Genomic DNA, 26,995 nt, shown 5'->3' with positions numbered 1-26,995 from the left:
TTCGATGATTATGGCATAAAGCCATACTTTAGTTTCTTGGAAAATCAGAATATTACACAATCCCAATTTAAATATAAGGATTTTTTAATTCAGAAATCTTATGTCATGGTCTACAGAATCATATGACTTGTGCATAATACTTGACCAGAACAGAAAGTTACAAATCCACAAATGTCTTTGCTAAAGCTGCCTGTTCAAAATGCTGCATCCAAGCATATATAAATTGAAAAGAGTGGAAAAAAAATGTCTGTTAGAATAATGTGCACAAACAGGCTTCACAAAAGTTTAATGCTAATTTGGGGGAGATTCACAAGGTGTGGAGTGCAGGTTGAGTCAGTACTTCAAGAGTTAGCACACACAGATGTATCGAGAACATGGATCCAATTGTCACATTCCTTGGGTTAAGCTGCTTCTGAACCAGACGAGCAGAAGGCCAGTATTTAGGAAACTGGCTTCATTGACACTTTGGCAGAGCCATGTTGTATAGATGTAGCGATTTAATGCAAAAGAAGCATCAACCAATTACTGAGTGCATGCAATGTACATTATATGGACATACCTTTCAGTAGGCTGACATTTGTTCAGCCTACTGAATATTGAATCCTTTCAGTTTTTGTTGGTGTTATTAAATATTCACCTATACCTCATGTACCTGTATCCCATATTATACAGTACAGACCAAAGGTTTGGACACACCTCATTCAAAGAGTTGTCTTTATTTTCATGACTGAATATTGTAGCTTCACACTGAAGGCATCAAAACTATGAATTAACACATGTGGAATTATATACTGAACAAAAAAGTGTGAGACAACTGAAAATATGTCTTATATTCTAGGTTCTTCAAAGTAGCCACCTTTTGCTTTGATTACTGCTCCACACACTCTTGGCATTCTGTTGATGAGCTTCAAGAGGTAGTCACCTGAAATGGTTTTCCAACAGTCTTGAAGGAGTTCCCAGAGATGCTTAGCACTTGTTGGCCCTTTTGTCTTCACTCTGTGGTCCAGCTCACCCCAAACCATCTCGATTGGGTTCAAGCTCGGTGACTGTGGAGGCCAGGTCATCTGGCGCAGCACCCCATCACTCTCCTTCTTGGTCAAATAGCCCTTACACAGCCTGGAGGTGTGTTTGGGATCATTGTCCTGTTGAAAAATAAATGATGGTCCAACTAAACGCAAACCAGATGGAATAGCATGCCGCTGCAAGATGCTGTGGTAGCCATGCTGGTTCAGTATGCCTTCAATTTTGAATAAATCCCCAACAGTGTCACCAGCAAAGCACCCCCCTCACCATAATACAAATTATAACAGTCTATTCAGTAGGACTATCAGCTGTGTACTGTATCCACCTCCTGCACAACACAACTGATGGTCCCAACCCCATTTATAAGGCTTGAAATCCCACTTATTAAACCTGATAGGGCACACCTGTGAAGTGAAAACCATTTCAGGTGACTACCTCTTGAAGCTCATCAACAGAATACCAAGAGTGTGCGGAGCAGTAATCAAAGCAAAAGGTGGCTACTTTGAAGAACATTGAATATAAGACATATTTTCAGTTGTTTCACACTTTTTTGTTCAGTATATAATTCCACATGTGTTAATTCATAGTTTTGATGCCTTCAGCGTGAAGCTACAATATTCATAGTCATGAAAATAAAGAAAACTCTTTGAATGAGAAGGTGTGTCCAAACTTTTGGTCTGTATTGTACATCTTCTACTATCTATAAGCAATCCGTTGTTTTGTTACTCTATACATTATTTAATTCTGTATTTTACTATACCTAATCAGTTAGCAGCATTTTTTGCCATTTTAAAATAAATTTTTAGCATACAATTTCAAACTGCAAACAATTTTGGCTCCTCAGGTGATGCAGCCATGTTTATGTTTCTGGCCGGGGATTGTGGTCAGATCTTTTCTCTCGCTATTTGTTTTCTTCAGATCCACATGCAACATCAGATCTAAAGTTAGTTGTGAGACAAAAGATTGTTTGAATCCCAATCTTTTGATCAATACACAATATTATAAATGTGTTTTTTGAATGATTTTTGAGTAGTTTCAAGAGACCAGTTTAAAAATAGCTAAAGCAAAGCACAGTTATCTGATTCCAGTACAGACTAGAGTTTGAGTGACCCACAGGTCAGAAGAGTCACACAATAACAGCGGAATCTGTCCTAAAGAGCAGGAAAAGCTGTGAGTCTGCTGGCTGAGATAGCTGCCTTATTTTCATTGTTTTTGGAGGAATGGTCACATTGGCCTTCTGCAAGGAAACCAGTCATTTCTGCAACTGAGCATACACAAATAATGCTGTTTCTAAATGGGGAGATGGGCAGACTCGCCCACACACCTCCTGTTAAGTGGCAGCTCGCAGCAGTTTGCGGCAGGCTTGCATCCATCCAACCATGTGTCTCTCTCAGAGACAAGATGAAGGGACATGTCAGGAGTGAGCCCCCATCGTTTAAATAGATTCGACAACAGATGAAGAGATGAGACAAATCTCAGAGAGGCTCAAGACTTGACGCAGCAGGAGATCCGGGCATGTTACCAAAAGTGTTTCGAGCTAAAATAATTTTGTGAATGTCAGCGACCAACTTGCTGCTGCAATAAGGGAAAATTTACCAAATCTGCCAACATATAAGAAGTGCAGGCCTGCACCAACTTCTAAATAAAAATAGGTGCTTGTATCTATTCTACAACACATTTGCATAAGAGTTTCTGAACAAAGTTGCACAGCAGATCTTAAACTCCCAGCCAACATCACATGTTTCTGTGTGTGGCCCTCCCTCGGAGCCAGATCCGCAGAGGGGCCGCAGGTTTTCTTGGACAGGACAGTTATTCCTGTCTCTCAGAGGCAGGCAGTGATGTCACCAACGTTTCCTCATCCTCCAGCCATGGGTCAAATTTAGCTCCTGAGATTCTCCTCAGCCTTTCCTGTTGTGATGTGTGTATGGTGCAGGGATCTGTCGCATCCCCCCCTTAAATACAATGGTGCTTCTCTGGATGACAGATGCTGCTTAACCTGCTATGACCCAGGGAGCCCTGATGGCTCAGCTGAGTGACAGGCCTATAGAGAACACAGTGAGCTTCTGCTCCTCTCTGCCTAAGCCACAGAGGATGATGTAGCCCCACCAACAAGGAAAAGAACAGTGTCTCTTTGGTCAACCCCCTTAGAATAATAAATGCCTTGCTGAAGGAAAGCCTAACGCCGTGAATTAAGGCTAAAAGAGGGCGCCCACTTCTGCTACCTTGTCCTATTGAGTAAAATATTGAGACAAATTGAGCTCTAAATCAAAGCAGAGAGGAGTGGGAATGTGACAGTGCTTGAAAGCCTGTAGACTGTCCATTGTCATGAAGTCACCTCAGCTACAACCACTCTGGGCTGCATTTATCATCAATGGAGGCAATGGAAGACAGATACCAAACCATTTGCCTTTTCTTCTGCTTCTGTTGTTGAAAAGACAGTGTTGACAGAGCTAGCAGAAATCTCATTGGGCAGTTAGCAGTTTTACAGTCAAGAGGAATAAAATATTTTTCTCCTGTTGAGTAGATACAGAATACTAATATATTTTGATAAAGAGAGCCTTTATCAAGCAAGAATAAGAATATTATTTATTTTTATTACAAATGGTCTCACATTTTCCTCAAACAAGTCTGATGCAGGATAGAATTCGGGGGCACAAAAAACTAAATATCCAAAGTTCAAACAGGGTGAACCTTCAACCTCGAACCTTCAAAATGCTGAGTAAGGATGTTCTTATTGTGTGCACATTCTGATACGCCTATGTGCCATTTTAGCCATTTTAAGTGGGATTAAATGTGAGGTTGTCCTAAATCATCCCTCACCAGAAATTTCATTTGTATAATTTATACTGTTTTATTATGTTGGAATTTTTCAGTATGATAAAAGATGACAATAAAGATACATATGTCCAAATATGTTATAAAAACACAGGCTGTGCTTGGGTGTCTCTTAGTTATCCATGACTGTACATGTTTCAGATCATCAACCAGACAAAGACAACCAGCTTAAATACAAAAAGCTGTTTTTAAATGATGGTTTCATTTGGAGAAACAGCTCTCCAAGCCAACCAGGCCATTTGTGAATCAGTTACTGCCTCCTAAAGCTAACAACTTTCATATTTTTAGCCATTTACAGGTGGACCTAATACTGTGCTTTGAGTCAATGTCCTGCTGCACAACCCAAGTGCACTTGAGCTTAAAGTCATGAACTGCATCAGTTTAATCTTAAGAGTTCTCAAAATATTTGTCGCTGCACTTCTCCTTTAAATGGTTTCTGTTTGAAGCAAGGATAATTTTTAATTGAACAACTCCGCCTTTTGACTGTTTTTCTTGTGGCTTATTAGCCTCACATCCCATTTAATTAGCTTTGTGTTTACCTTGTAAATGGTTAACACCAAAGTTTATTATGAGTACCACTCAAGGTAACCCCAATACTACAAGTAGTACTTATACTACAGTTTGAGAACCGTGTTATTAGCAATATGAAGGTCGTCTATCAGCAAGGTGATACTCAGAGAGAGAGTTTGACTCAAACTGCAAAAACTCAACCACCTTTAGCAAATCCCAACAACTTGACATTCTTCTCCCATCCTCCTCTGCCTCCTCTTTCTGGCTAGTTTACTCCACATCTCTTACAAAATACAAGCACTGTCTGCCCCTGCCTCCTCACTCTGAGCTTCTGTCCTCTTGCCTGGAAGAAGTGCATTTCATTGTCTAGTCCTGACGGGTTTCTGGCTCGGCTACAACATGCAGCTTGTTTTCTGGGCTCAGAGCTGGACATGCGGTATGCATCTGCAAACTGATCATTTGTGGTGCCGATTTTCTTCTCTTCTTAAATTATTACAATTTCCATTGATTTTGTTTAATATATGAATTTACAAAAAACAAAATCAAATATGTATATTATTCTTCATAAATTTGCCTTTAGAGAGAATACCATTTTATGCTTCCTGTTAACAGAAGTTGTTTTCCACAAAGCTCCACTTCAATTAACCTGCATCTTCTGTGTCATCTGCCGCTAGGTGGCACTGTGCCTGTTTGATAAAAGCATCCTTGATCTCTTTTTTTTCTTTTCCTCCATAAGGACCAAGAGCTGGCTGCCACCACATTCCCCCTCTGCTCGCACAGTCGGGAGAGGATTGTGTGGTGTTCTCCTTTTACCAAAGAAAATAATCAAGGAGATCAATGAAATTGGCTTGTTTACTCAAGTAGGCTTTCCCTTTATTTCAGCTAATCAGAGTTTACACAGAAATAAGCCTACACACACAACTTCTTAAAAACAATAAATAAGTTTAGCTTGTTAAGAAGCCAGAAATTAAAATAACAACAATAAAAATAGTATGTGGTTAATTACTGGTGAACTGGGCAGCACAACACAAAATTAAGCATTTAATTCACACAAGAATGTCAAACTGAAACCTAAACTATTTGTGAAAGTATTATTTAGGGTAGATCTATTTGGGACAAGAGCTGATCTTGCAGTATCGATTCCATTGTCTCATGCTTTTAGCAAATATTGAATGAATTGTCCTGGGATGTGGAAGTGCTTAACCTCACACAGATAACCCAGCAATTGTGTGACTGCAGTTAATTAACCTCTGAAATAACAAATCCTTATCTATCTTTATTTTTAAGACCGCAACAGTAACAGAATACTATTGATCATTATAACTAAGGTCCAATAAAAATGGTATGTTTTTTTTAAGGTGGATTTATCTTTTCACCCCCCACTGAGACCAAGTTTCACATGAAGGACAAGTTTTACACTGTCCACAAAAGCACATAGTCTGTCCCCTCTAACATCAACCTCAGTGTCTTTAGACTACTTTTCTTAGACTGAGATTTCTTCCACCTTTGGTAAAAAGTGAACATCTATCTATCTATCTATCTATCTATCTATCTATCTATCTATCTATCTATCTATCTATCTATCTATCTATCTATCTATCTATCTATCTATCTATCTATCTATCTATCTATCTATCTATCTATCTATCTATCTATCTATCTATCTATCTATCTATCTATCTATCTATCTATCTATCTATCTATCTATCTATCTATCTATCTATCTATCTATCTATCTATCTATCTATCTATCTAAGCAGAAAAGTGGAAGCTGCTTTTAAAAAAAAAACGACTTCACCGTTATTTTGTGCAGAACACAAGGGGATACCCATTCCCCATTGACTGAACTTGCAAATAAACAATGGAGAACTCATCAGGAGAGCAACTACCAGATACATTTTTCTTGACTGCTCATGCTGCCCATGGTTAATAGGCGCCCTGGGCGATAAGTCATATCACGGAAACCCAGCCACTGTCAGTAATGTCCTATTGCATAGTGAAAAACATATAGTTTATACAATCTTTTAAAAAGAATATCCATATTATTTCTGAGCAAAAAATGTCCGAGATTGAATCCAACTTAAATCCTATACTTAGTTAAGATTATTACTTTTCCAGTGAAAGTTTAGAGACAAAATCTCATTGACTCCGCAAGACCACCTTAACGGCGTTCGTCCCGCCCCCGGAGCTCTCTTTGGTCCTTGTGATTGGTTGAGACCTCGTGGATGGAAGTGGCTGCAGAAATGCAAAACTTGTTGCTTGCTCCTTCGGACGCGTTGATCTCACACATCGCCAAGCTGCAGAACAGAGTGTGTGAGTGAGTGGATCGGTGAATCGCTCCGGAGCGCACTCAGACCAGTCCACACCAGACCAGAGCACAGTTAGAGCCGAGCACGCAAGGCAATAGTGGGTGAACGGAGGGACGCGCACGTTAAGAGCGGAGCGGAGCGCACCGACAGGGTGGAGAAGCACGGAGGCTTCTCCACCGAACGCATGAGCGGCACCGCTGAAAGGATGCTGTGAAGCCGCTTCGTGGTTGTGGAGCACCGGGGAGTGCACGCCGCACCGCTCCTGGTTCAGTTCTTATAAACTGACGTCCTTCTTGGAGAATCGTGTTAATGGACTTTCATGTAACACCTTGGACTTTTGGTTTTTAAGCCTGCTGAAACGTTTTTTTTTTATTTTTTTATCAAAGGACACCGGTGCGCAGAAATTTGTCAAAAACAGACACGCACACCGCCGCACACTGACTTTTCTTTCTGTTCTTATTTCCAGTATGGAACCATACGTTAAAAATCATTCTGGGACATTTTACACCGGGCTGGAATAAGGGATTAAACGAGGAAAAGCAGTAATTTCTTCGCTGATCTCCTCAAATCTCGTGCGCTCTTTCCGTTTTTCCCCGAGCTGTTTTTTGTTCGCCTCAAAGAATTGTGCACAGAGAACAATAACTTTCAAAAGTCGTCACTGTTGTGCAAATTTTATTTTTTGTACCATGAATAACTAAAAGAAAGAGCAGACATTTTCACGTATTAATGCTGGAACAAACGAGCTGTTTCCGTGCGTATTTGGACACTGTTTGCCTCCTCTCTGCTCCGCGTTCTTGGAGAAGTAAAAAAAAAAACTCCCTTTTGATTCCCAGAAATGACAACTTATTTGGTGAGTTTTAGCATTTAAAGTCTACTAAACACATAAATCATTAGTTTGTGTATCGTTTTTTTCTCCCCTTTTTCCTTTTGGGGACAGACGGAAAAATACAGTGTGCGCCGATGTCTGGCAAACTGGCCGTCATGTGGGATTGATTGCTGAGGAGTATGTTTGGGCTGGAGCAGTTTGGTTCTCAAATTAATAGCAGAAACCCTGGCCAGTCAGAGAGAAACATAAACCAACAAAGACTGAACATGGGTTCACATTATAAAAGCCCAGGCTTTCATGCTGGAGGCCCACCTGGAGCTGTGGAGTCCGGCATGGGCCCCATGAACGAGTCCCAAATGCTGGGGCTCAATATGAACATGAATGGAGAGCCGTATAGTGGGTTTCACCCTCGGGGACACCCAGACATGCATACAGGGGGTGGACTCCAGCAGCAGCAGCAAGGACCCATGCATGGATTTTTTAACAACCAGCAACCTCATCAAGGACACCCCCATGCCCATCAATCTCACCCCCACCAACATCATCCTCATTTCGGTGGGAATTTTGGAGGCCCAGATCCTGGGTCATCATGCCTACATGGAGGCAGGCTGATGGGTTACAACAGCAATGCCATGGGACCACAGCAAGGCTTTGGAGAGGGTTTCGATCCTCTTACTGAGGGGCAGGCAGGTGAAGGCTTTCCCCAGCAACAGCCACAGCAGCAGAGGCCTTCTAACATACCTGAATTCCAACATCATGGCCCCCCCAGCGGCAACCATCCTGTCCCTGCTCCCTGTCTTCCCCTGGACCAGTCACCTAACAGAGCAGCATCTTTCCATGGCCTTCCATCCTCTTCATCTACGTCATCTGAGCCTCATGCTATGGAGCCTCGACGGATGCCAAACCAGGGAGCCGTGGAAGGACTAGAGTACAACTTCCCAAGCGAGCCTCCATCTGGACATTTTGATGTACCTGTGTTTTCCCCATCAGAGTCAGAATCTCAGCTACCACATTTTGGGCCAGGCAGGCCAGTTCCTGGTGGAGCGTTCCCAGGGAGCACTGGCATGCCTCGGACACCGGGTATGCAGGGCATTTCTAAGGGACACCAGCCACCACCGCAGGCCCAGCAACCTCAGCATGGAGTGTTTTTTGAGCGTTTTGGAAATGGCAGGAAGATGCCCGTGGGAATGGAGCCGGGGGTCAATGTGAGACATCCCCTCATGCAGCCGCAACAACAGCCTGGCTTAATAGCTAGGCAGAACTCGTGCCCCCCTGGCCTCCCCCGACCCCCTCAGGCTGAGCCCGGCAACACTAACCCCAACATTCTGGACGGAGGGGTCATGATGCCTGGCCAACATAACCAGTTTGAATATCCTATTCACAGACTGGAAAATAGAGGTTTGCACCCCTATGGGGACCCCATGTTTAATATGCAACAGCCAGCTCCTCCTCCCTCTCAGCAGCCCCCAAATCAGAGGCTGCAACATTTTGACTCTCCTTACATGAATATGGCGAAAAGGCCCAGATTTGATTTTTCTAATTCACATGGTGGGGAAGGTTGGTGTGGCAGTATGGATAACCACCTCTCTCCCTCAGCTTACCCCGGCCTTCCAGGAGAGTTTACCCCCCCTGTAAATGAAGGTTTTGCACCGGGTCCCCTGCAGCATCCAGGCCCTGAACCACAGTCTCTGCAGCAGCGCCAAAATGCAGCCATGATGATAAAACAGATGGCCTCTCGCAACCAGCAGCAAAGAATGAGGCAGCCGAGTCTTCAGCAGCTAGGTCACCATGGTGACGTACCTCCTGTCCCGATGGCTCATGGAGGTCCAGTTGGGAACATGCCTCAGCCCAACTTTGACAGAGAGAACAGTGGCAGAATGCCCAACATTGATGGACAAAATCCTCATGTAACTCAGGAGAACTCCTGGTTTCAGGGGTCCCACCCTCCTGGAGAGATCATGTCACGGCGTATGGGTGGGGCAGGTAATGAGTCTGGGCCTAACGACATGGGGCTCCAACAGAATGGGGCCGGGATGATGTTCAGGCCCAGCATTGGTATGCAGGAGCCCATGAGAATAGCAGGAGATGGACATGTGCAGACCCTTCATTCTCCAGGCATGCACTCACAGTTTAGTGGAAACATGGGTAACCTCTCACAAATGCAGTCTCCAGGAGCTGGAGGAGGACATCCAAATGCATCAGCAGAAAGGCGACCAGCTGATTTCCCTGCACCTCCGATGGGAGCACAGCCAACGTTTCCCTATGGAGGGGCTAACCGCCAGGGGCCGCCTCACAATGCTCCCCAGGGGGTGAGCACCTCACCAGGGAGCTACCCTCCACAGTCTGAGTTCCCCTCAGGCCAGCGGTCGTCTGTTAGTAAGCTTGGAGCTCTGTCCCTTGGGAATTTCAGCAAAACCACCGCTAAAGACAGTGTTTTCGGTCAGAGCTGTTTAGCGGCCCTGTCCACGGCCTGCCAAAACATGATCGCTAGCCTGGGGGCCCCCAATCTTAATGTAACATTCAACAAGAAGAACCAAAATGAGGGCAAGCGAAAACTAAGTCAGACAGAGCAGGACATTAATAGCAGCACATCTAATGGGACTGGAAGTGCTGGTCCTGAATATTTTCAGAGCAGCACTTCCCAGAACACCCAGATGCCTGGCACCGGGAATAGCAACTCTAAGCCTGTAAGTCAAAGCCAGACGGTGCAGGGGGAAGCCAGTGCCCTCTCCCCAAACTACAACATGGACGCTACCCCGTGCAGTGAGGGGAAGGCAACAACAGGGAGTGGGAGAGGGAGAGGGAGGAGAAAAAGAGACAGTGGACATGTGAGCCCTGGAATTTTTTTTTCCTCTGATAATGGTAACCCTGTTGTAAGTCCAGGCCAGCAGACCCCCTCGGCTGGCGTTGGGGAGAGGGGTGGGGGCACGCCTCATGAAAAACACCTTCAGTCTCCGTCTTGGGGCAAAGGAGGTGACCTAATGTTGGGGGATCAGGCTGACCTTATGTCTTCTTTAGACAGCGGGATTCAAAGTGTTGCTGCCAAGTCTGACAGTAGTTCACCAAGAGTGGACTTTCCTGACGATGTCAGCACCCACTATGGCAACGAAGATGAGGTGTCATCCAGCTCGGATGCAGGAGGGGCTTCTGCCACCAAGTCTAATCGCAGCCCTATGGTCACAGGCTCACCCAAAATGCAGCGGAGCGATCACAGTTTATTAAATGGACAAAACCCCCTTGGCATGGGCATAAACAATCATACTACCTCAGCACCAGACAGCTATGGACTGAATGCTGGTGCGGGCACAGGGGCGAGTGGGGTGAGCCACCCGGGCACTCCTGGGGTGGAGCAGGTACGCACCCCATCCAGCACCTCGGGCCAGGAAGAAATTCACCCTCTGGAGATCCTCCAGGCACAGATCCAGCTGCAGCGGCAACAGTTCAGTATCTCAGAAGATCAGCCCCTGGCCATGAAGAATGGCAAAAAGAGCAGTGACTGTCCCCAGCAGAATGGAGACAATGAGCTGCCAGGCTGCAGCCCAGATGCGGGAAAGGGCTCAATGGGCACTATTGACCTTGACACCCTCATGGCAGAGCAGCATGCCACCTGGTACGTGCCCAGTGACAAGGCCATGATGGATGGGTCAGAGGATGACAAGGCCATGGGACCCTGGGAAAAAAATAAAAACCAAAACAGTAAAGAAGGTAAATAATTCCTCTTTTTTCTTTTTATCTTTAACATATAACTCAGGCTGTTGAGATTAAGTTTGGCTCTTAAAACTGGTACTTTACTTATACAACTTAGGATGCTATTTAAAAGATGACCTAATATATTTACTTTCCTGGTAAATCTAATAATATAGCAACTTTTGTTAATGTGTGAGCAGCAACTGTTTCTAATCCACTGTGATCTTAAAATTTAAAAGGCTTAGTCGAGACAAGTAAAATGAATATGTTGTCAATTTTGATATTTATGTAAAAACAATATGCCTTATTTAATTTTAAATGTAAAAATGTAATCCTAATGATTAAAGTAAGCAAGGTATCTTAAAGTCTTTATTTTTAATTGTAGTCTACAGGCTGTTTAAAAAGAACAGCTGAAGAAAAGTAAACATTTCCTGTGGTTCTTTATCTCAGTTTTCAGGGTGAACAACTACATTGGGAAGATTAATAGCTTTCTGAGGATATGCGTTTGCACAGTGGGGGGTTCCCTTGCCTTGTTACGTGTTTGTTTTTGTCATTACCATGGGATAATACCGGCCTGGTCAGAGTGGATAGTTTTTTTGACAGGATTTTCTGGATTATTATTTTTAAATTAGTTCCAAATTAATATATTTAAAGGCATTTAAAAGCATTAATGAATTTAAAAGCATTTTATCAATAGGTTGGCATTTTGTTATGGTCGTAAATTTGTCTCAGAGCCAATATTTTACTCTGGTGGAATATGAATAATTTTAATTTTATGGCCTCTCTAACAAGGTAGAAAATGTTTTGAGTAAAATATATTGTTTAAAGCAAGAAAAGAAACTAAAATAAATTACAGATGTGCAATTTTTTAGTATTGTTTTATTAGAATGGGATATTTTTTCTTTATGAATTATAATAAAATAATTGTAATAATAATAATTAATTTTAATGAAAAAAAATTTGTACTTTATTTGCATGAGTTTTAATAGGACTAGTTTTCAAAATTATTTTTCATCAGTATAACATCATAATTTATCATGCTTAACTTTCCATTTTGTTAAGACGTCTAAAACAGTGTCGATATTTTATTATATGCATGCATAGCCCCTTATTGCTTCTGCAGCGTCTCTTTGTTCTGATCTGTGCGGGTGCAGAGCGAGACGGGGGCGCGCATGCAGCAAACTCTGTGTCCAGGCGCGTCGTTTGTATGACACACAGAAGAGGGTGTCGGGTTATAAACAATACTGCCATTACACAGATGGAGCACTGTGTTATAGCGTAGACAGGGGTGATGCTTCGTCTTTGTACACTTTAATTGAAAATTGGTAAGACTGTAAAAATGCGTTGTATTCAGAATAAAACTTTGACAAATTGAAATAAATACTTTCAATATTAATTAAAAACGTTTTTAAACGGAAACATCTTTCAGAAAAGAGTTTGAATTGGTTGTTTAATTTTCCCAATAGTTAATTCCACATTTAACATTATAAATGCACAAAAATCATAAAGTATTTAAAAGCATTGTAGTTTCTCTTCTCTTCTCATCTCGCCTGCTCTACTCTTCTCAGCCCTCCCTGCGTGGACACAAGGCATGCAGCTCTGGAGCGATCGATAGCTAGTTAGCACAAATCACAATCCTGACAGTTTCTCATTTGAGTTCCTCAGACAGCAAAGATGGAAAAAAAGAAAAAGGAGGAAGGTGTAAATATATATATATATCTTTTTTTTTTTTTGGATGGAAGGGGGATTTTTGGAGATTGAATCTGATGGGCACGGGCTACACAGTGGGAGCAAAAAAACACAATAATTTAAGATAAGTCACAGGCCACAGTGTAAGCTCCAAAATAAAACATCCCACAGGCTGTTATTTCACCACACACACAAACACACTAAAAAGGATCCATTTTGACCACTCAGTCTAGTTTTAAGTCATCAATCTTGTAAACACAAAATCCGCCACAGGCAAGAAAATGCCACTGACACAAATTTCAAATAAATCATAGCAGTACTTTAGCCAATTAGGTTTCAATGAAATATTGCTTGATCAACAAGAGACATCATTCTAAGGAGGAAGACATTGATTTATGAAAATCCATAGAAAGAAGGAACATTTCTTGCCACATTTTTGGAAAATAAGTAACATCTTAATCATCATCTGCTAAAATAGTTGCTAAATACATCTTTTGAAAAGGCTTTTTAGAGTTACAGTCTATTTTATTTATAATACTTTTAATATGAAAAGTGTAACTATTATTTGCTGAAAAAGTTAAACACTATTTAACAACCTGAATTGTCATAAAAGTGCAAGCAAGATTTAATAAAAATGCACGAGAGATTTTAGGTCTTTTTTTACTTTAATTTTGCAGCTGAAACATGCATATAATTTAATTACCTTTGATTCCCTTTCATAATTTTTCCGTTGATTGTTTTTCCTGTGTTGTGGAGAGTATCTGAATGTGGTGTGCACAGATGAGCTGATGGCAGTGAGAGTTAAAGCAGGTGAGGGTCAGGGGTCAGTTTGGTTCCTGTAGGGTCTATGTTTTGTCACAGATTCCTTGAAAGAAAATAGAGTAAAGTCATGAAACATACGATAACTCTGTTTATTTTAGCGCAGTGGCCTGTCTGTCGTGCATCAGGAGAGCAGCTCGCTTGGGAAACCAAACAAAAAGACAGCGTACAGATATTCAATAACTTCCTGTGAATGTGTGAATGTGTCGACAGATAGCTGATAAAACTTCAGCCGGGCTTTCAGGAACTGTTCTCTCGGCACGTCCTCTCTGTGCTCCCTCTGCGGCCGTTCAAAGTGATGCGTGTGGCAGTGATATTCCCTTCTGGCGGTGCGTTTGGCCTTGTGTCTTTGCGACATTGTGCCTCCCTGTGTTTCTTCATAAGTTGCTTCTGAATGTGGTGTGGTGCATCATTTCAGTGTCGTTGGGTCCTTGTAAACTTTCTGTCGTTCACTCTCAGTTTGTTTTTCCTCATTTTTTTGAAAACGTTTTGTTTTTCACACCCTGCCTCTTCCCTTTTCATGTACATATCTTAGCCAGTGGCTGACCGTTCATGTGGAAACTCATGCACAGTCTTGATAACAAACAACCACTAGGCATAGGAAGTGATTCAGTTATTTTTATATAGACTTTTAAACTTTTTTTTGCCACGTGTAACTTTTGTTTTTTCTCTCACTTAAAACATTTCACTATTGACCTTGTGGATCATTTTCACTTTTGGCTGTCCAAGCAATCAGTCTTAAACAAGCTCTAATAATAATCAAATCTTTTTCACTCGGACTCTACAACTTTGAAACGAAGGGGATATTGCATTTTCTTATGCTTACTATAAAGCACCAAATTGCAAACAGAAGCACAGGTTTATTGATATTCCACTGTGAAATGTGAAGTCCCGTGTGATTTACCTGGGTTTGACATTTTTAGCACGATAAAAGTCCCACAAGTAACACCAGTAATTTCTGTTTTCCTTTTTTTTTTCCAAGGAAGATGAAAGTGATTGGCACGTGCTGGAACATACTAAAAACAGCTCAGGGCAGTTTATGTTCTTTACATGTCACTACAAGGTGTTTCATAATTGACATCTGCAACAATATTTATTGCACTCGTCTGTACTGCAGTAGTCATTATAAAAATGAATAAATTAATTACTTTATTTGGGTACTTAACAAAACTCGAATTATCAAACAGTCGATTTTACTGTGTAAAACAACAGAAAAAGAAAGGTGGATTAGGAATCGGCAGCTTAGAGCCAAAAGAAAATAATATCAGCCAGGAAAAAAGCCTAATCCATGCATCTTTAAATAAAGTAATTGTCGATATGATTAAAGAAGAAACATGACTTGTTTTTTAGGATAAAAGGAAGTCAAAAAATATTATTTTACATTCACAAAATTACTGGAGTGTTTTGAGTTTTTTTTGGGTTAGGGTTAGGGGTGGGATGCACAGTGTACCGAAAGGCTGGATTGTTGGCACCGCAGCTTGACAGTGTGGATTCATCATCTGCAGGAATAAAGTTTGATTTATTTAGACTCGGTGTCAGGCTCCCAGCCTCTGCCTTCGATCTCAGGTGTCTGCACGGAAAGGTGCTCATTTACTTCCAACGTGCTGGAAAAATTTAGGAGTATTTACTTGACTTTGAAAAAGATGGAAAAAACTGACTTGCCTCTAAAGTGTTTGGATTTTTGGGAGTTATTGTTTTTTTTTGCATTTGTTTACATGTTCCATCATTTTTCATGTTAGAGACTGAGCATTAGTGACAGTCAAAAGAAGTCTTTTAAAGAAGCGTACTTGTGACTGATTGGGTTGGGGGGGTGAACAAAGGTGTCAAACATTTAGCTTTGCTTGACATTTTTAACTCTTTAAAATAGAAGCTCATCCTGTGCTTTGTTTTTTCCCAGGAGAAGGGTGCAGGGATAAAATGAAACTTGTCTCAGCTTGCGGTAAATATTCTCCTCGGAAATATGCACCTGAATATTCAAATGAGTGTAGATTCAAACCTTAGATGGTGTCTAACATCTAAATGTCCACTGTATGGTAGAGAGGGGACAGTAGGGTCTGAGCTTCTGAAAGGCATCCCATGATTATTGGCTGTCAGTAAAAGTGTTTCAGCTTTTAAACGATGTGTGTGTGTGTGTGTGTGTATTTTCAGTTTTTAGAGGTGTGGATGTTGTCACGCTGCCAGTAGCGGTTATGTTATTTGCCATACAGGTAGTCGTCAGGCGCTGTTTAATTTGTATTGAGGAATTGACAAATGAGTTATGACACTGGGGCTGTTTCTCCTGGGAGACAGAACTAGAGACTGATGGAGCACGAGAGGAGGTATGAGAGACAGCAAGAAATATAGAAAAAAAGGACGAGGCGGCGGGTGATAGAGCCATTTGTACTTATAGAAGAACAAAGAGAACTCAAATTGTTAGGTTTTTCCACAAATATTTTTTACACATATAACTTCAAAAAATATTTTTTAAACTTTCTGTATTTAAACAGATTAATTAAAATTATTTCCTTCTACTTCTGAAGTTGGTGCCCCTGTATCATGGATTTAAAAAAGTTACGGTTTTAATTGTGGTAATATTCTCTCTCACACAAAGTTCTTTTAAAGAGAAAGCTCTGAAGTTACCAGTTTTTTTTCGAACCAATGGGTAGCAGTGCTGCCCCTCCCCCACCTGTTGCTGTACACTGTCTGCAAGATGGCTTACAGAGGCAACTTCCCTTTTGCCTCGCTCACAAGAAAGAGAAAATTGCAAATATTTCCTGCCATAAAAACTAAATTGATAGTCATGGTGTGGAAACCAAAAGATTTCCATAGATCAGTCTGATCCAGGTTACGGTTTTAAAACTACAGTTGACAAGCTGTGAGCAGGCGCTACCCGAACAGTTAACCCGACTGTTTATCAAGCTTTTATCAGCTTATTATACATTTGCTTTCTTCCTAAAGAGCAGAAAGGCAAAAAGGTATAACAATCTATGAAATAAACACTTAAAAACTGCTTCTTAATTTAGCAGTGTTTATTTTAGATTTTTGTTTTAGCCTTGGCACCAAAATCATAATAAATTTAATTTATAATTACTATGTTATTTTTACTCAAGAGTACCTCCACCAAACCTATGCCTAGTGCATCCAAAAATAGCCGTATTATTATATCTATTAAATAATTAATTCATTTAATTAATAATTTTTAGGCAGATCTTACATTTACACATTTCACATTCTTTTGTGTTGTTGATCTGTTCCAATAACGTGAGTGCAAAAAGAAGAAGAAAAAAAAAAGAAAAAGACAGCACGCTGCAGTGTTCGGAAATAAAATAGAGACAGCGAACTAGATCAATATGTCACTAGTTTGGATGACATGCTGGACAGGTCCTGGACATGGCTGGGAGTTATGTAGGAGGCACTAAATCACTTCCCATGTTCTGATTTGTGTCTGGTTTCCTAAGCACTTCTTGTGGCTGGAGGGGGAGGTGTGTGTGTGTATAAGTTTTAGGGGATGGTAGTCAGTATGGCTGGGGAGAAGGTAACAAATGCAGTGCCTGACTAGACAAGTTTTTCTTTTTTTTTTTTGTTTCTTTTTCCTCTTTTTCTTCTTCATGTTGCAGGGCAAAGAACAGAGAGGAAATTCAAACCAAAATAACCCTGTGCCCTTGCCTGAGAAATGTAACCCCTCCCTCATCACTCTCTCCAGATATCCTCCCTGCTCTGAGGGAAAGGTCATGCTACGGCACTTGGGTGGAGTTGAGGGGGTTGTGGGGAGCCTCACATGCCCTCCATCTACCTCGGGGCATGCATAACCAGGACAATACCTCTGTTAGGCCCTTTGTAGTTCAAAAGGTCTCTCAAACCTACCTGCAAGTTAAGGATTTTATTAGTTTTGTTAATTGTAATTTTCAGGGCAGGCAACAATATATACAATATTTTCCAGCCAAGAAAATGTTCGTTAGTTACATCCTGCTGCAGGTTTAACAGACCTTTCCCCATCCTCCTTCTCTAGGATCGGATTTTTTTTCCCTTCGTGGATTTTGACCGCTGTTTTGTGCTGAGTCCGTACTCAGATCCAGAGCACTAGTTGTTATGTGAAAGGAATCTGACCTGATGTCACACACTGTCATAGGAGTGAAGGCCTTTGGGTGTTTTTGTCAGGCAGCGGAGCAATCTGATTGGTCTGGTTTGTGTTCAGAGAGGACAGGGTCGTGCCCTCGGTAGCCTGAGGTTAAAGGTGAAGTGTCGTCATGGAAGTGTTAGGATCGGGATAGAAAGAGGGCGCAGGCCTGCCAGCCGCATGGGACTCTGGGGCCTGGGAAATCACTGTGACAGAGGAAACTCAAAACCTTCCACCACCACACTTCATGTAATTCTGATGTTATTTTAATTTAGCTCATTTTACTGGTTCTTTGAAATGGGCATGTTCTTGGATTAGATTTTACCAGTAATATAACTTAAGTCAAAATTACACGGTTTCACAATATTAATACAAAAACCTATGACCAATGAATAGCATGATCTTATTCGTAGAAAAGGCCTTACTATGAATTTCATTAAACAAATATAAAAGTTGTCCACAAGAGCTGGAACTAGTGGAGACTTTAAGATTCAACTTAAGAAAACTGGTTTTGTTAAGTCAGCTTTTTGTTAAAGGTCAGTTCACACTTGGAATATTGAACCGACTGAACTAAGGATCATTACATGTCATAGGTGGTTCTCTAAATTCATAAAAGAGTGGTTGGAATTAATTAAATCTATGATTATAATTAGCAGTAATGACGATGTGTTTTTAATTTTCTCTTATGTTAATTTATTTAGTACATTGTAATTTAACAATCATGTGTTTTAATGTTTTAATCTTGTTCTATACCATCCACCTGCCAGACGCAGCAGATTAAAATTATCCTCTATGAAACAGTTGCATGATGGACCAGATTCCCATGTTGGTTCATGTGCATTGCCCCTTTTAAATAAATAAATGAATTCATACACCTGCTGAAATAATATAGCAATATTTGCAGTTTTGGTTTTGATAAATAGAAATAGGAAAAATTAACAAATAACTTTTTGAGTGACACAAGTATAACAAGCTGACATTAGCTGGTTCATTAGTCAGACTACCTGCTCCGGTAGCTAGCCTGCAGTCTTTAACCTAACAGAAATGCCACTCGTAGCTTGCCAGCTATAGCTTTAAAACAGTGGTACCCTAAGAGAGTAAAGGGTGGTGCTCTTTTAGTTTCCACTCCATGACTGTTCATGTTTTTCATTGTATAAATATTGCTAAACAGCCAAGCATGTTTTCCTTGTAAGCAAGGATACGTTTAGGGGTCTACTTTGAACCAGCTGACCGTCAGAGTGCTGCAACAGTTGGGAGAAAGGCAGCACTGTTCTTTACACTCCTTACCGTTGGAGAAAACCACCCTGGAGGCTCTCTGGTTTCTCATTAAAACATCTTGTAACTGGCTCATGCCTTGCACAGAATGGAGATACAACGTAGTTCCTTCATGTTAAGATTAAATAATTATTTGTACTGTCCTTTTGTAGTTCACACATAGTTTCAGAGGAAACTGCAGTCAGTATTTTCTCCGTCTCATTAAAAGGACTTTCAACCCTAAAAAGTCATATCAGTGCCTACTCTAACATTACAAACCCTCCATATTTCTCTGTCACCCTCAGATCATTTTTAACTGTGTTGCTGCTTTTTAAGAATAATTAGAAAAATTAATTGTACTCTGTAACAATTAACACGTAGCTGACAGGAAAGCGGTCTCTAAGCAGCCTTTGTTTACCTTCCTGTGCTGCTCCTAGTGTGTGCGCTTTGACATGTAAACCCGTGTCAGGCCGTCAGCTCCCAGACACATTGGTGTCATCCAGACAACCGGAGCTGCGCGTTGTGCTCCCTGCCTTCATGGCATTCAAGTTCCACTCATCTCTGTAAATCGTTTCTGGCTGTGTCTGTGAAAACGGCTTCACAACCCTGCTGCTGCTGTGTGCATTTGTGTGTGTGTGTTTGTGTGTGCGTCTTAGCATCATCACCAGGCACCAAATAAAAATATACTGCTCTTGGGGTGAGAGATATGGCCGTATAAATGCATCACTTTGAATTCGGTATTTATTTAACACATGTCTTTGGTAATCCTTTGTGGCTGTAATGTGGTTAAGGATATTAAGGTGTATTTGTGGCTGAGTGCAGCTGCCTGCACTGTTACCGTTGCCCCTTTTTTATTAGGCATTTTCTCTCTCCCTGGTTTGAGCTAAACACTCGTTTCCTTCAGATGAATAGGCTATTATTGAGATATTACCGTGGATATGAATTCTGCGTCAGTCAATGAACAACCATAGCCAGATAGATTTTATTAAAGAAAATTCCTGCTTGTAAAATGTCATGGTGATTTGGGATTTAGACTTGTGTGATTTTTAAATTTCACACTGCGGTCTCCACCTTTCAACAAATCTACTGCCATGGAAAATGTAAGTGTGGCATCTTGATTTTTTTTTTTTTTCCGGGTTTTGTATTTCTCCCATTGAATCCCTCAAGAGACCCTATGATGTTGAGTTACATTAATATTTTTCTATAATGATTTTTTTTCCACACATTGTTTATTTATAAAGAATACTTTAATTCAGGTTTTTTTTATTTAATGCCAAACCACAACAAATGCAATCAAAAGTCAGTTTACAGACAAGTACGTTTAATATGCAGTTATAAAATTTTTGTCATATTGAATTCATATTAATTCATTCCTGTACATTCCACTTATATATACTATAACAAGTTAAAAAGTCAAATTTTGTTTCAGTTACATGCAGTCTGATTTTGTGCTAATCATAATACAGAAAGATTCAAATCAGTTGATCACATAATTGGTGGAAGGCTTTTCTATGTGGGAAGCCCGCTGATTGCAACAAGGGATTGACTTTGCAATAATTCCAGCAAATTACAATCACCATCTTGCATTTATTGCAACCAATAGACCTTAATGCTGGTAACTGGTCCATACTAATTTCCAGCGTTAAGAAATACAAAGATTTTAAGAAGCTTGAGTGGAAAAATATATATATAAAAAAAAGAGTCAATTTTGAAATTGAGGACATAGGGTAACAGAGCGCGACACCACCACCCCCCACCCCCCACCCCCCACGCCCCCCTCCACCTGTTGTTGTGCTGGTCATCTGGCTGGAGGAAGGTCACTTCAGTTTTACCTCACTTGCAGCCAAAACAAATTTAACTTTGACATATTTTGATGTTTCGACTCATAAAATAAATGGACAGTTGTGATTTGGAAACTAAAAGAGTGGCACGCATCACTCTGCTTTAAAACCGCAGCTGGCATGTTGGTTAAGAACTGCAGGCTTCTTAACCAACATGCCAGCGAATATTAGCTTGTTACTCTTTATTTTTTTGTTCTCTGTGTGTCAGAATCAAAATAAATAAATATGTAACAGAAAACAGGATATAATTCTGAAATTTTATAAATTCCGTAATATCTTTTTAGCAGCAATAAAACAATTAGACTATGTTTAGGTTTTTGAGTTGATGCTGTAATTCTATGTTTTCTTTTTAAACTCAGGGGTATCACACTGACCCATGCCAACATTCTAGTTTTATAAAAACAAAAAAAGGATACCTTGAACATGAGAACTGGGATTATTCTAATGGCAAATATGTGTAAGTGTGTGTGATCACAAAGATAGTGATCATATCTGATATTTTCAGCTATGTGTAGTTTTTCTTTTGTGTATTTTCCTCCACTGTCCTTGCTTTGAAGCTCAGTAATGTGTCTAGCTGTGTTTGCATGTGTGTGTGTGGGTTTCTGCATGCATAGCCTTGCTTTCAGGCCTGTGTGTGTGCATGTGAAGCAGCAGCTGAAGGCTGGTGTGAGTATGGCAGCAGCAGCGGTTGGTTGGTGTGCTCTGTGTGTTTGGCTGTGTGTTTTGTCAGTTTGCTGTGTGTCAGCAGTGAGCCAGGGGAACGCTTGGCTGCCTATTCAGGCCGGTGCGGACCCTGCTGTGCCCAGCTAGCATGAGCTGCTGGCGGGTGCTTGAGGGCACAGAGCTGGGAAGAGGGAGTGCGAGGGGATGTGGGGGCGGAACTGGCAGGGGGTGGATGGGTGGGTGGTTGGGTGTGGGGGGTCGGCTGTGCTGAGGTGTATGACTGTACCCTCTGGCAAAAAGTGAGATCTTGTCACAGCCACCAACACCGCTCCAAAATCCTCATTTCTCCCACCTCGCTCTCCAAACTAGCAGCACCCCCCCCACCCACCCCCATGCCCCCCACCCCCACCCCCACCCCACCCCACCCCATACATACAGTGCACACTTCCATCAGGCCCCTGGATTGAGGTTAGAAGATGGAGAGAAATCTTACAGAGAGCAGAGGTGATAGAAGCAGATGAAACGGAGAACAACAGGAGGCTTGGCTGCCTGACCTTTCACCAAATCCCCACACTTTTCCATTCCACTGGTCTCAGCCCAGACTGGCTGGGGGACACGCCTGCCTGTCTGCCTCTTCTGGTTGGTCTGAGTTCTTGACATTTTTTGTTTTTATTTCTGTCCTTTTTAAATCAAATTATGTGGCGGCTTCGACAAGCTTTACGAAAGAAATTACCAGAGTGAGCATAGAAAGAAAAATACAGATTAGCTGAAAAGGAGAAGGAGGCTTGCAGATGATACAGGAATGAAGGTTTTTTTTGCAACAGCTCCGTCTTCCCTCAGGTGAGCATCACCCTGACTAGAGTGTTGTGATCTTGAGCCTCTCTGCGCCCAAACTGTCGTCTATCACAGCCTTGCCCCCCCACCGTCTCTGACACATGTAACTCAGCTTGTCAGAGATGTTTTCCACCTGCCTCTGTGCTCACACACCAACTTGTCCCTGAACCTCAAAGCTTTGTGTCTTCACATGGTTGATCTGGTTTGTTTCAACCATCCACATGGAGCAAGGCGGCTGTGTGTTTTGTATGGTGAGGAGAAGGGAGATTAATCGGACTAATGTATACCAACGATTGCTAACATCTTCACACGCAGTTTCCTCTGTGCTTAGGGCTTGCTTGGAGGCACAACCCAAAAGCACAAGATGCTGCATTAGTGGCATACAAGACATAGCCCCACCACTACCTCTGCTCCATTTCTATTGTGTCCTGCTAAATTCCAATAAAATTCTATTTATTTTTTACTTATTCCTAGCAGATAGATGTGATGAAGTGTGATGCTGCTCTGTTAGGACGTTCACACTTTTCTTAATTTTCTTTTTAGCAATTTATTACCTCACAAGGCACAGACTGATTTTTCTCCACACGTGAAGCAGGCATCTTGGGTGTCCGCATTTAGTCTCTCTGCTTTTCTAGATATTTATCCATAAGTTCTTATTAAGAGTTGCACCAATCACAGATTTTTGTGACCAATTTCCTATTACTGCATTTGCAAAGATCTGACCTGTTATTAACAGTTTCTTTTATAAATTTATTGATTTTTTTCTAAGAAGTATGAACAATTAAAACGTATTTTTGCATAAATTGAAAATGTAACATTAATAAAAATATTCATAGTAAGGTAAAACAATTATTTTCTCAATAACTGGACCAAATAGACTAAAATCCTGTAGTTTGTGGACCTAATTAATTGTGGATCTAATTAAAACCAACCAACTAAAATCAATTATTCCTTCTCTCATTTAGTCCTTTACAAGTCAAACTATACCTCACTACGCTTTGTATTTTTTCACTTCTAAAATGTAAAAGTATTTAAAAATTATAATTTTTTTCTACAAAATTATTTTTTAATAAATAATAGCTGTAATAAGCTCTTAACTGTAACCTACTACCAGTAATTCACTATTTACCGATATGTGTTTAATTGTAAAATCCTTTAATTATTGTAACCATAGAGGAGTGTCACACAATTTTCCTTTTGTGAACAATCACAAAATCTTTATATTTGCACAAGAAATGAGGTCATATTGTGTGTTTGAAGAAGAGAAAGAGAGCAGTGGGTGTTACACAGCTCAACAGTTCAAGAGGATTACATGACAAGGACTAATTATTAAATAACTGACATTCAGTCTTTAGCGTCTTATATCGGCAATTAGCAGAGATACAAATGTTAGGACCATTAGCCTGGGTAAAACGGTTAGTATTGCTATTTGTAAACATCAGTTTCCGTGAGTATCCCTTTAGAGCTGATAAAGTTCTACCTTAACAGTGATATTTCCAGAAGATTGTCATCTAACATGTTAGATGTAATCCAACATGTCAGATGACAAATTAGAACTGGATTGTTCAAAAGGCTAAAAAATAGCTACTTTACTGGCTAGGTTTAGCTTCCTTTTATGTGTGGAAGTCTGTTTAAAGATAGCAGCCTTAATGAACAGGTGACATGCCACTGTGGAAAATTCAGTTTCCTTTTAAATTGCTTCATACAGCTTTTGTGCTTCCTCTAACTTTGTTTTTAAGCACTGCGTCCATACTGAAAACAGCTAAATGATTGTTCTTCCCTCAGTAACAAATCCCACACTGGGGAGTGATCATTGTTACCTGTTATGCTGACCAATTCTTAGGAATAATGCTGTCAATGGTCAGATTTTTCCTGACCAGCCGATCACAAATCAAGGGTAAAATCGGCCACATCCAGTCACCTGCCGATTTCCTGGTGTACCTCCGGTTTTCACATAATGTTTAATCAACCTATGTATGGATTTTTACACAACCGTCTAATAGGACACTTCACACTATGCTGACACAGGGTCAATACTGTGTCATGGTCATTATGCCCATGAATTGGGCCAAGCAGGATAAAAAGGTTAGTGTCCTTTGACCCCGTGATGGGAGATCATGCAGGAGTTTTCAGGATTTGCATGTTTAAATTTTTGCGTGTCTGTTTTCACATATTTTTCTCAAGCAGTGAGGAGGTGGACTGTGAGAAGAGGAAGCTTTGCTTACAGGCTCCACTTTTGGTCTTTTTGTTGAAAAGGGGGGTGGTGAAATGGTGCTGAATTAATTTCACAGTGCAGACTTAGAGTGGGATGTGAAAATGACAGTGGTTTCATTAAATGTGTTTATTTTAAATGATTCATCTATATCAGATAATGCCAGCTGCTTCGAGTTTTTGGAGCCTTAATTAACCTTTTCCTTCCTGTGCTTCTCTGCAGAATCCGAGCTCTCCCAGAGTAAGACCGGAGCTGCGGCCCCTGGAGCGGGAGGAGGAGGTGGAAGCAGCGGCGGGAACCACCTGCAGTGCCTGTCCGTCCACTGCACAGACGAGCTGGGGGACAGCAAGGGCCGAGGGGGTCCAGTCTCCTCTTGGCGCTCCATCCACTCTGACATCTCGAACCGATTTGGGACTTTTGTGGCGGCTCTGACTTGAGTAACAAAGAAAAAAAAACAGCCTTGGAGGAGGAAGGATACAAAACCAGAAAAAAACTGAAGGACAACATCAGAGACAAAAAATAAATAAATAAAAATAATGATAATAACAATTTTTCGATGAGACAGCTGTGTGCGACTCTTGCCTGTTCAGGGAGAGAGACATTTCAGCTCATAAACGCAAAAACACAAACGCAAGTTACATGAACACACACAAAGAAACAAATGCCATGTTTTTTGTTTTTTTGTTTCTTTTAAACACATGCAGTCACAAGTTCAAATTCTGCTGGACAATAAAACGTGGGGCCGACACAATCCCACATGTTGAAAACCTCAAATCCACTTATTTCTTTCTCTTTTGATTTCATTGTTGAAGAAAAATAAGGACACATTAAAGGAGGAGACTAGAAAAGCAGGAGAAACAGAGGAACAGATATCAGTTGTCATTGGCTTTGATTGTATACCTGTGTTTAAGTATTGGTGATGTGACCTCGACTTCATTGCTTTTTACTCTGTTGCTTATGCAGCCCGTCTGCTTTTACCTCAGTTATGGCTACACCTCTAAAGTTGACCTTATTCTTCCGGGTGGGGACATGTTTGACCAATGGTGGGCTAAATCTTCTCTTACAAGGCCTGCAGATTCATTAGTTGAAGCCAGAACACAATGAAATGCAGCCAGAAGAAGGCTTGAGGGGCAATTATGCATGAATGTACCTCAGCATTTATTATTTTTGTGAACTCAGATTTTCTTGACTTTGTCAAAGCATTTTTGAACCTATATCATTTGCTGCTCCCTGTCATTGAACTCGTATTTCTCTTTTAGTTGATTTGCTGAGAAAGTCTTTTTTTCTCTATTCTTTGCTGTACATCTTGTAAGCTCAACCACTTGTATTCAATTCAGCCAATGGGAACTACAAACAACAGGAGGTGAAGGGGTTTGTTTGATAAGGGAAATGAAAAATAAAAAAAATACTATTGGTATTGCACATGTATATTAAGAGAACATTTTGCTGTGTGTTAGGCAATCTTGTAACCTTTAAATAAAGCTTCTGTTGAATTTGAATTTTTTGAACAATAGATGGAGGACTGTGACGGCAATTTACAAACAGGTTTTTTTGTTATTGTTTTCCTTTTTTTAATAATATGTAAAGTGCAGTCATCTGTTTTCCTGCATATTGTATATATCTGTATATGTTTTATTGAGTAACTAAATAACAATAAATATGATGTTAAAGGTGGCATTCCTGTGTTTTCTGTTAAGTGTTTCGAATGGCCCTGCAATGGACTGGCGACCTGTCCAGGGTGTACACCGCCTCTCGCCCATAGACTGCTGGAGATAGGCACCAGCTTCCCAACAACCCACTATGGAATAAGTGGTAGAAATGACTGACTGACTGTTTCGAATGGCTCCGGGTCAGTGTGTACCCCTATTTTGTACCTATTTGTTACTATTTCTTCCCTTCCCGCTTCAATTTTGTTCCTGTCTACCATGTTAAATTAGGCTTTTTGTAAGTCAATACACCTCTTTTTAAAACACCAGGCTTTTGTGATGTAAAAAAAAGGAAACATGATCAACTTCTCCACACCCCCTTAAACTAATACTTTGCTGAAGCACCTTTTTATTGAGTAGAAGTCTGTCAGCAGGTCACATCTTGACTTTTCACCTTGCTAAACTTCTCTAAATCTCTTAGATTCATGGCGCTCTTTAGGGGACCCCAGATTTAGTTTTGGACTCAACTATATATATAGGAGTATATATATGCAAGTACATCTAAAAAAAAATTGAATACTGAGTAAAAGTGCAATATTTTTTGCCAATTATCTCAGAAAGTGAAACTCATATTACATAGATTCTTTACACATACAGAGTGATATAGTCCAAGCCTTTTCTTCTTGTAATTTTGATGATTATGGCTTACAGATAAAGAAAACCCAAAATTCAGTGTCTCTGAAAATTAGAA

General features: G+C 40.8%; 1 protein-coding gene across 1 annotated transcript; it reads left to right on the top strand.

Moving 5' to 3' along the window:
• Positions 1 to 6,648: 6,648 nt before the first annotated feature.
• On the top strand, positions 6,649 to 26,272 carry mn1b (meningioma 1b). Its single transcript, XM_047381463.1, has 2 exons — positions 6,649 to 11,208; positions 24,821 to 26,272. The coding sequence occupies exons 1-2, from the start codon at positions 7,683 to 7,685 to the stop codon at positions 25,033 to 25,035; spliced, it is 3,741 nt and encodes a 1,246-aa protein (XP_047237419.1). The 5' UTR covers positions 6,649 to 7,682; the 3' UTR covers positions 25,036 to 26,272.
• Positions 26,273 to 26,995: the final 723 nt, after the last annotated feature.

Source organism: Girardinichthys multiradiatus, chromosome 12, assembly GCF_021462225.1.
Source record: "Girardinichthys multiradiatus isolate DD_20200921_A chromosome 12, DD_fGirMul_XY1, whole genome shotgun sequence".
Taxonomy (NCBI): Eukaryota; Metazoa; Chordata; class Actinopteri; order Cyprinodontiformes; family Goodeidae; genus Girardinichthys; species Girardinichthys multiradiatus.
This window is presented reverse-complemented; position numbering and strand designations above follow the sequence as displayed.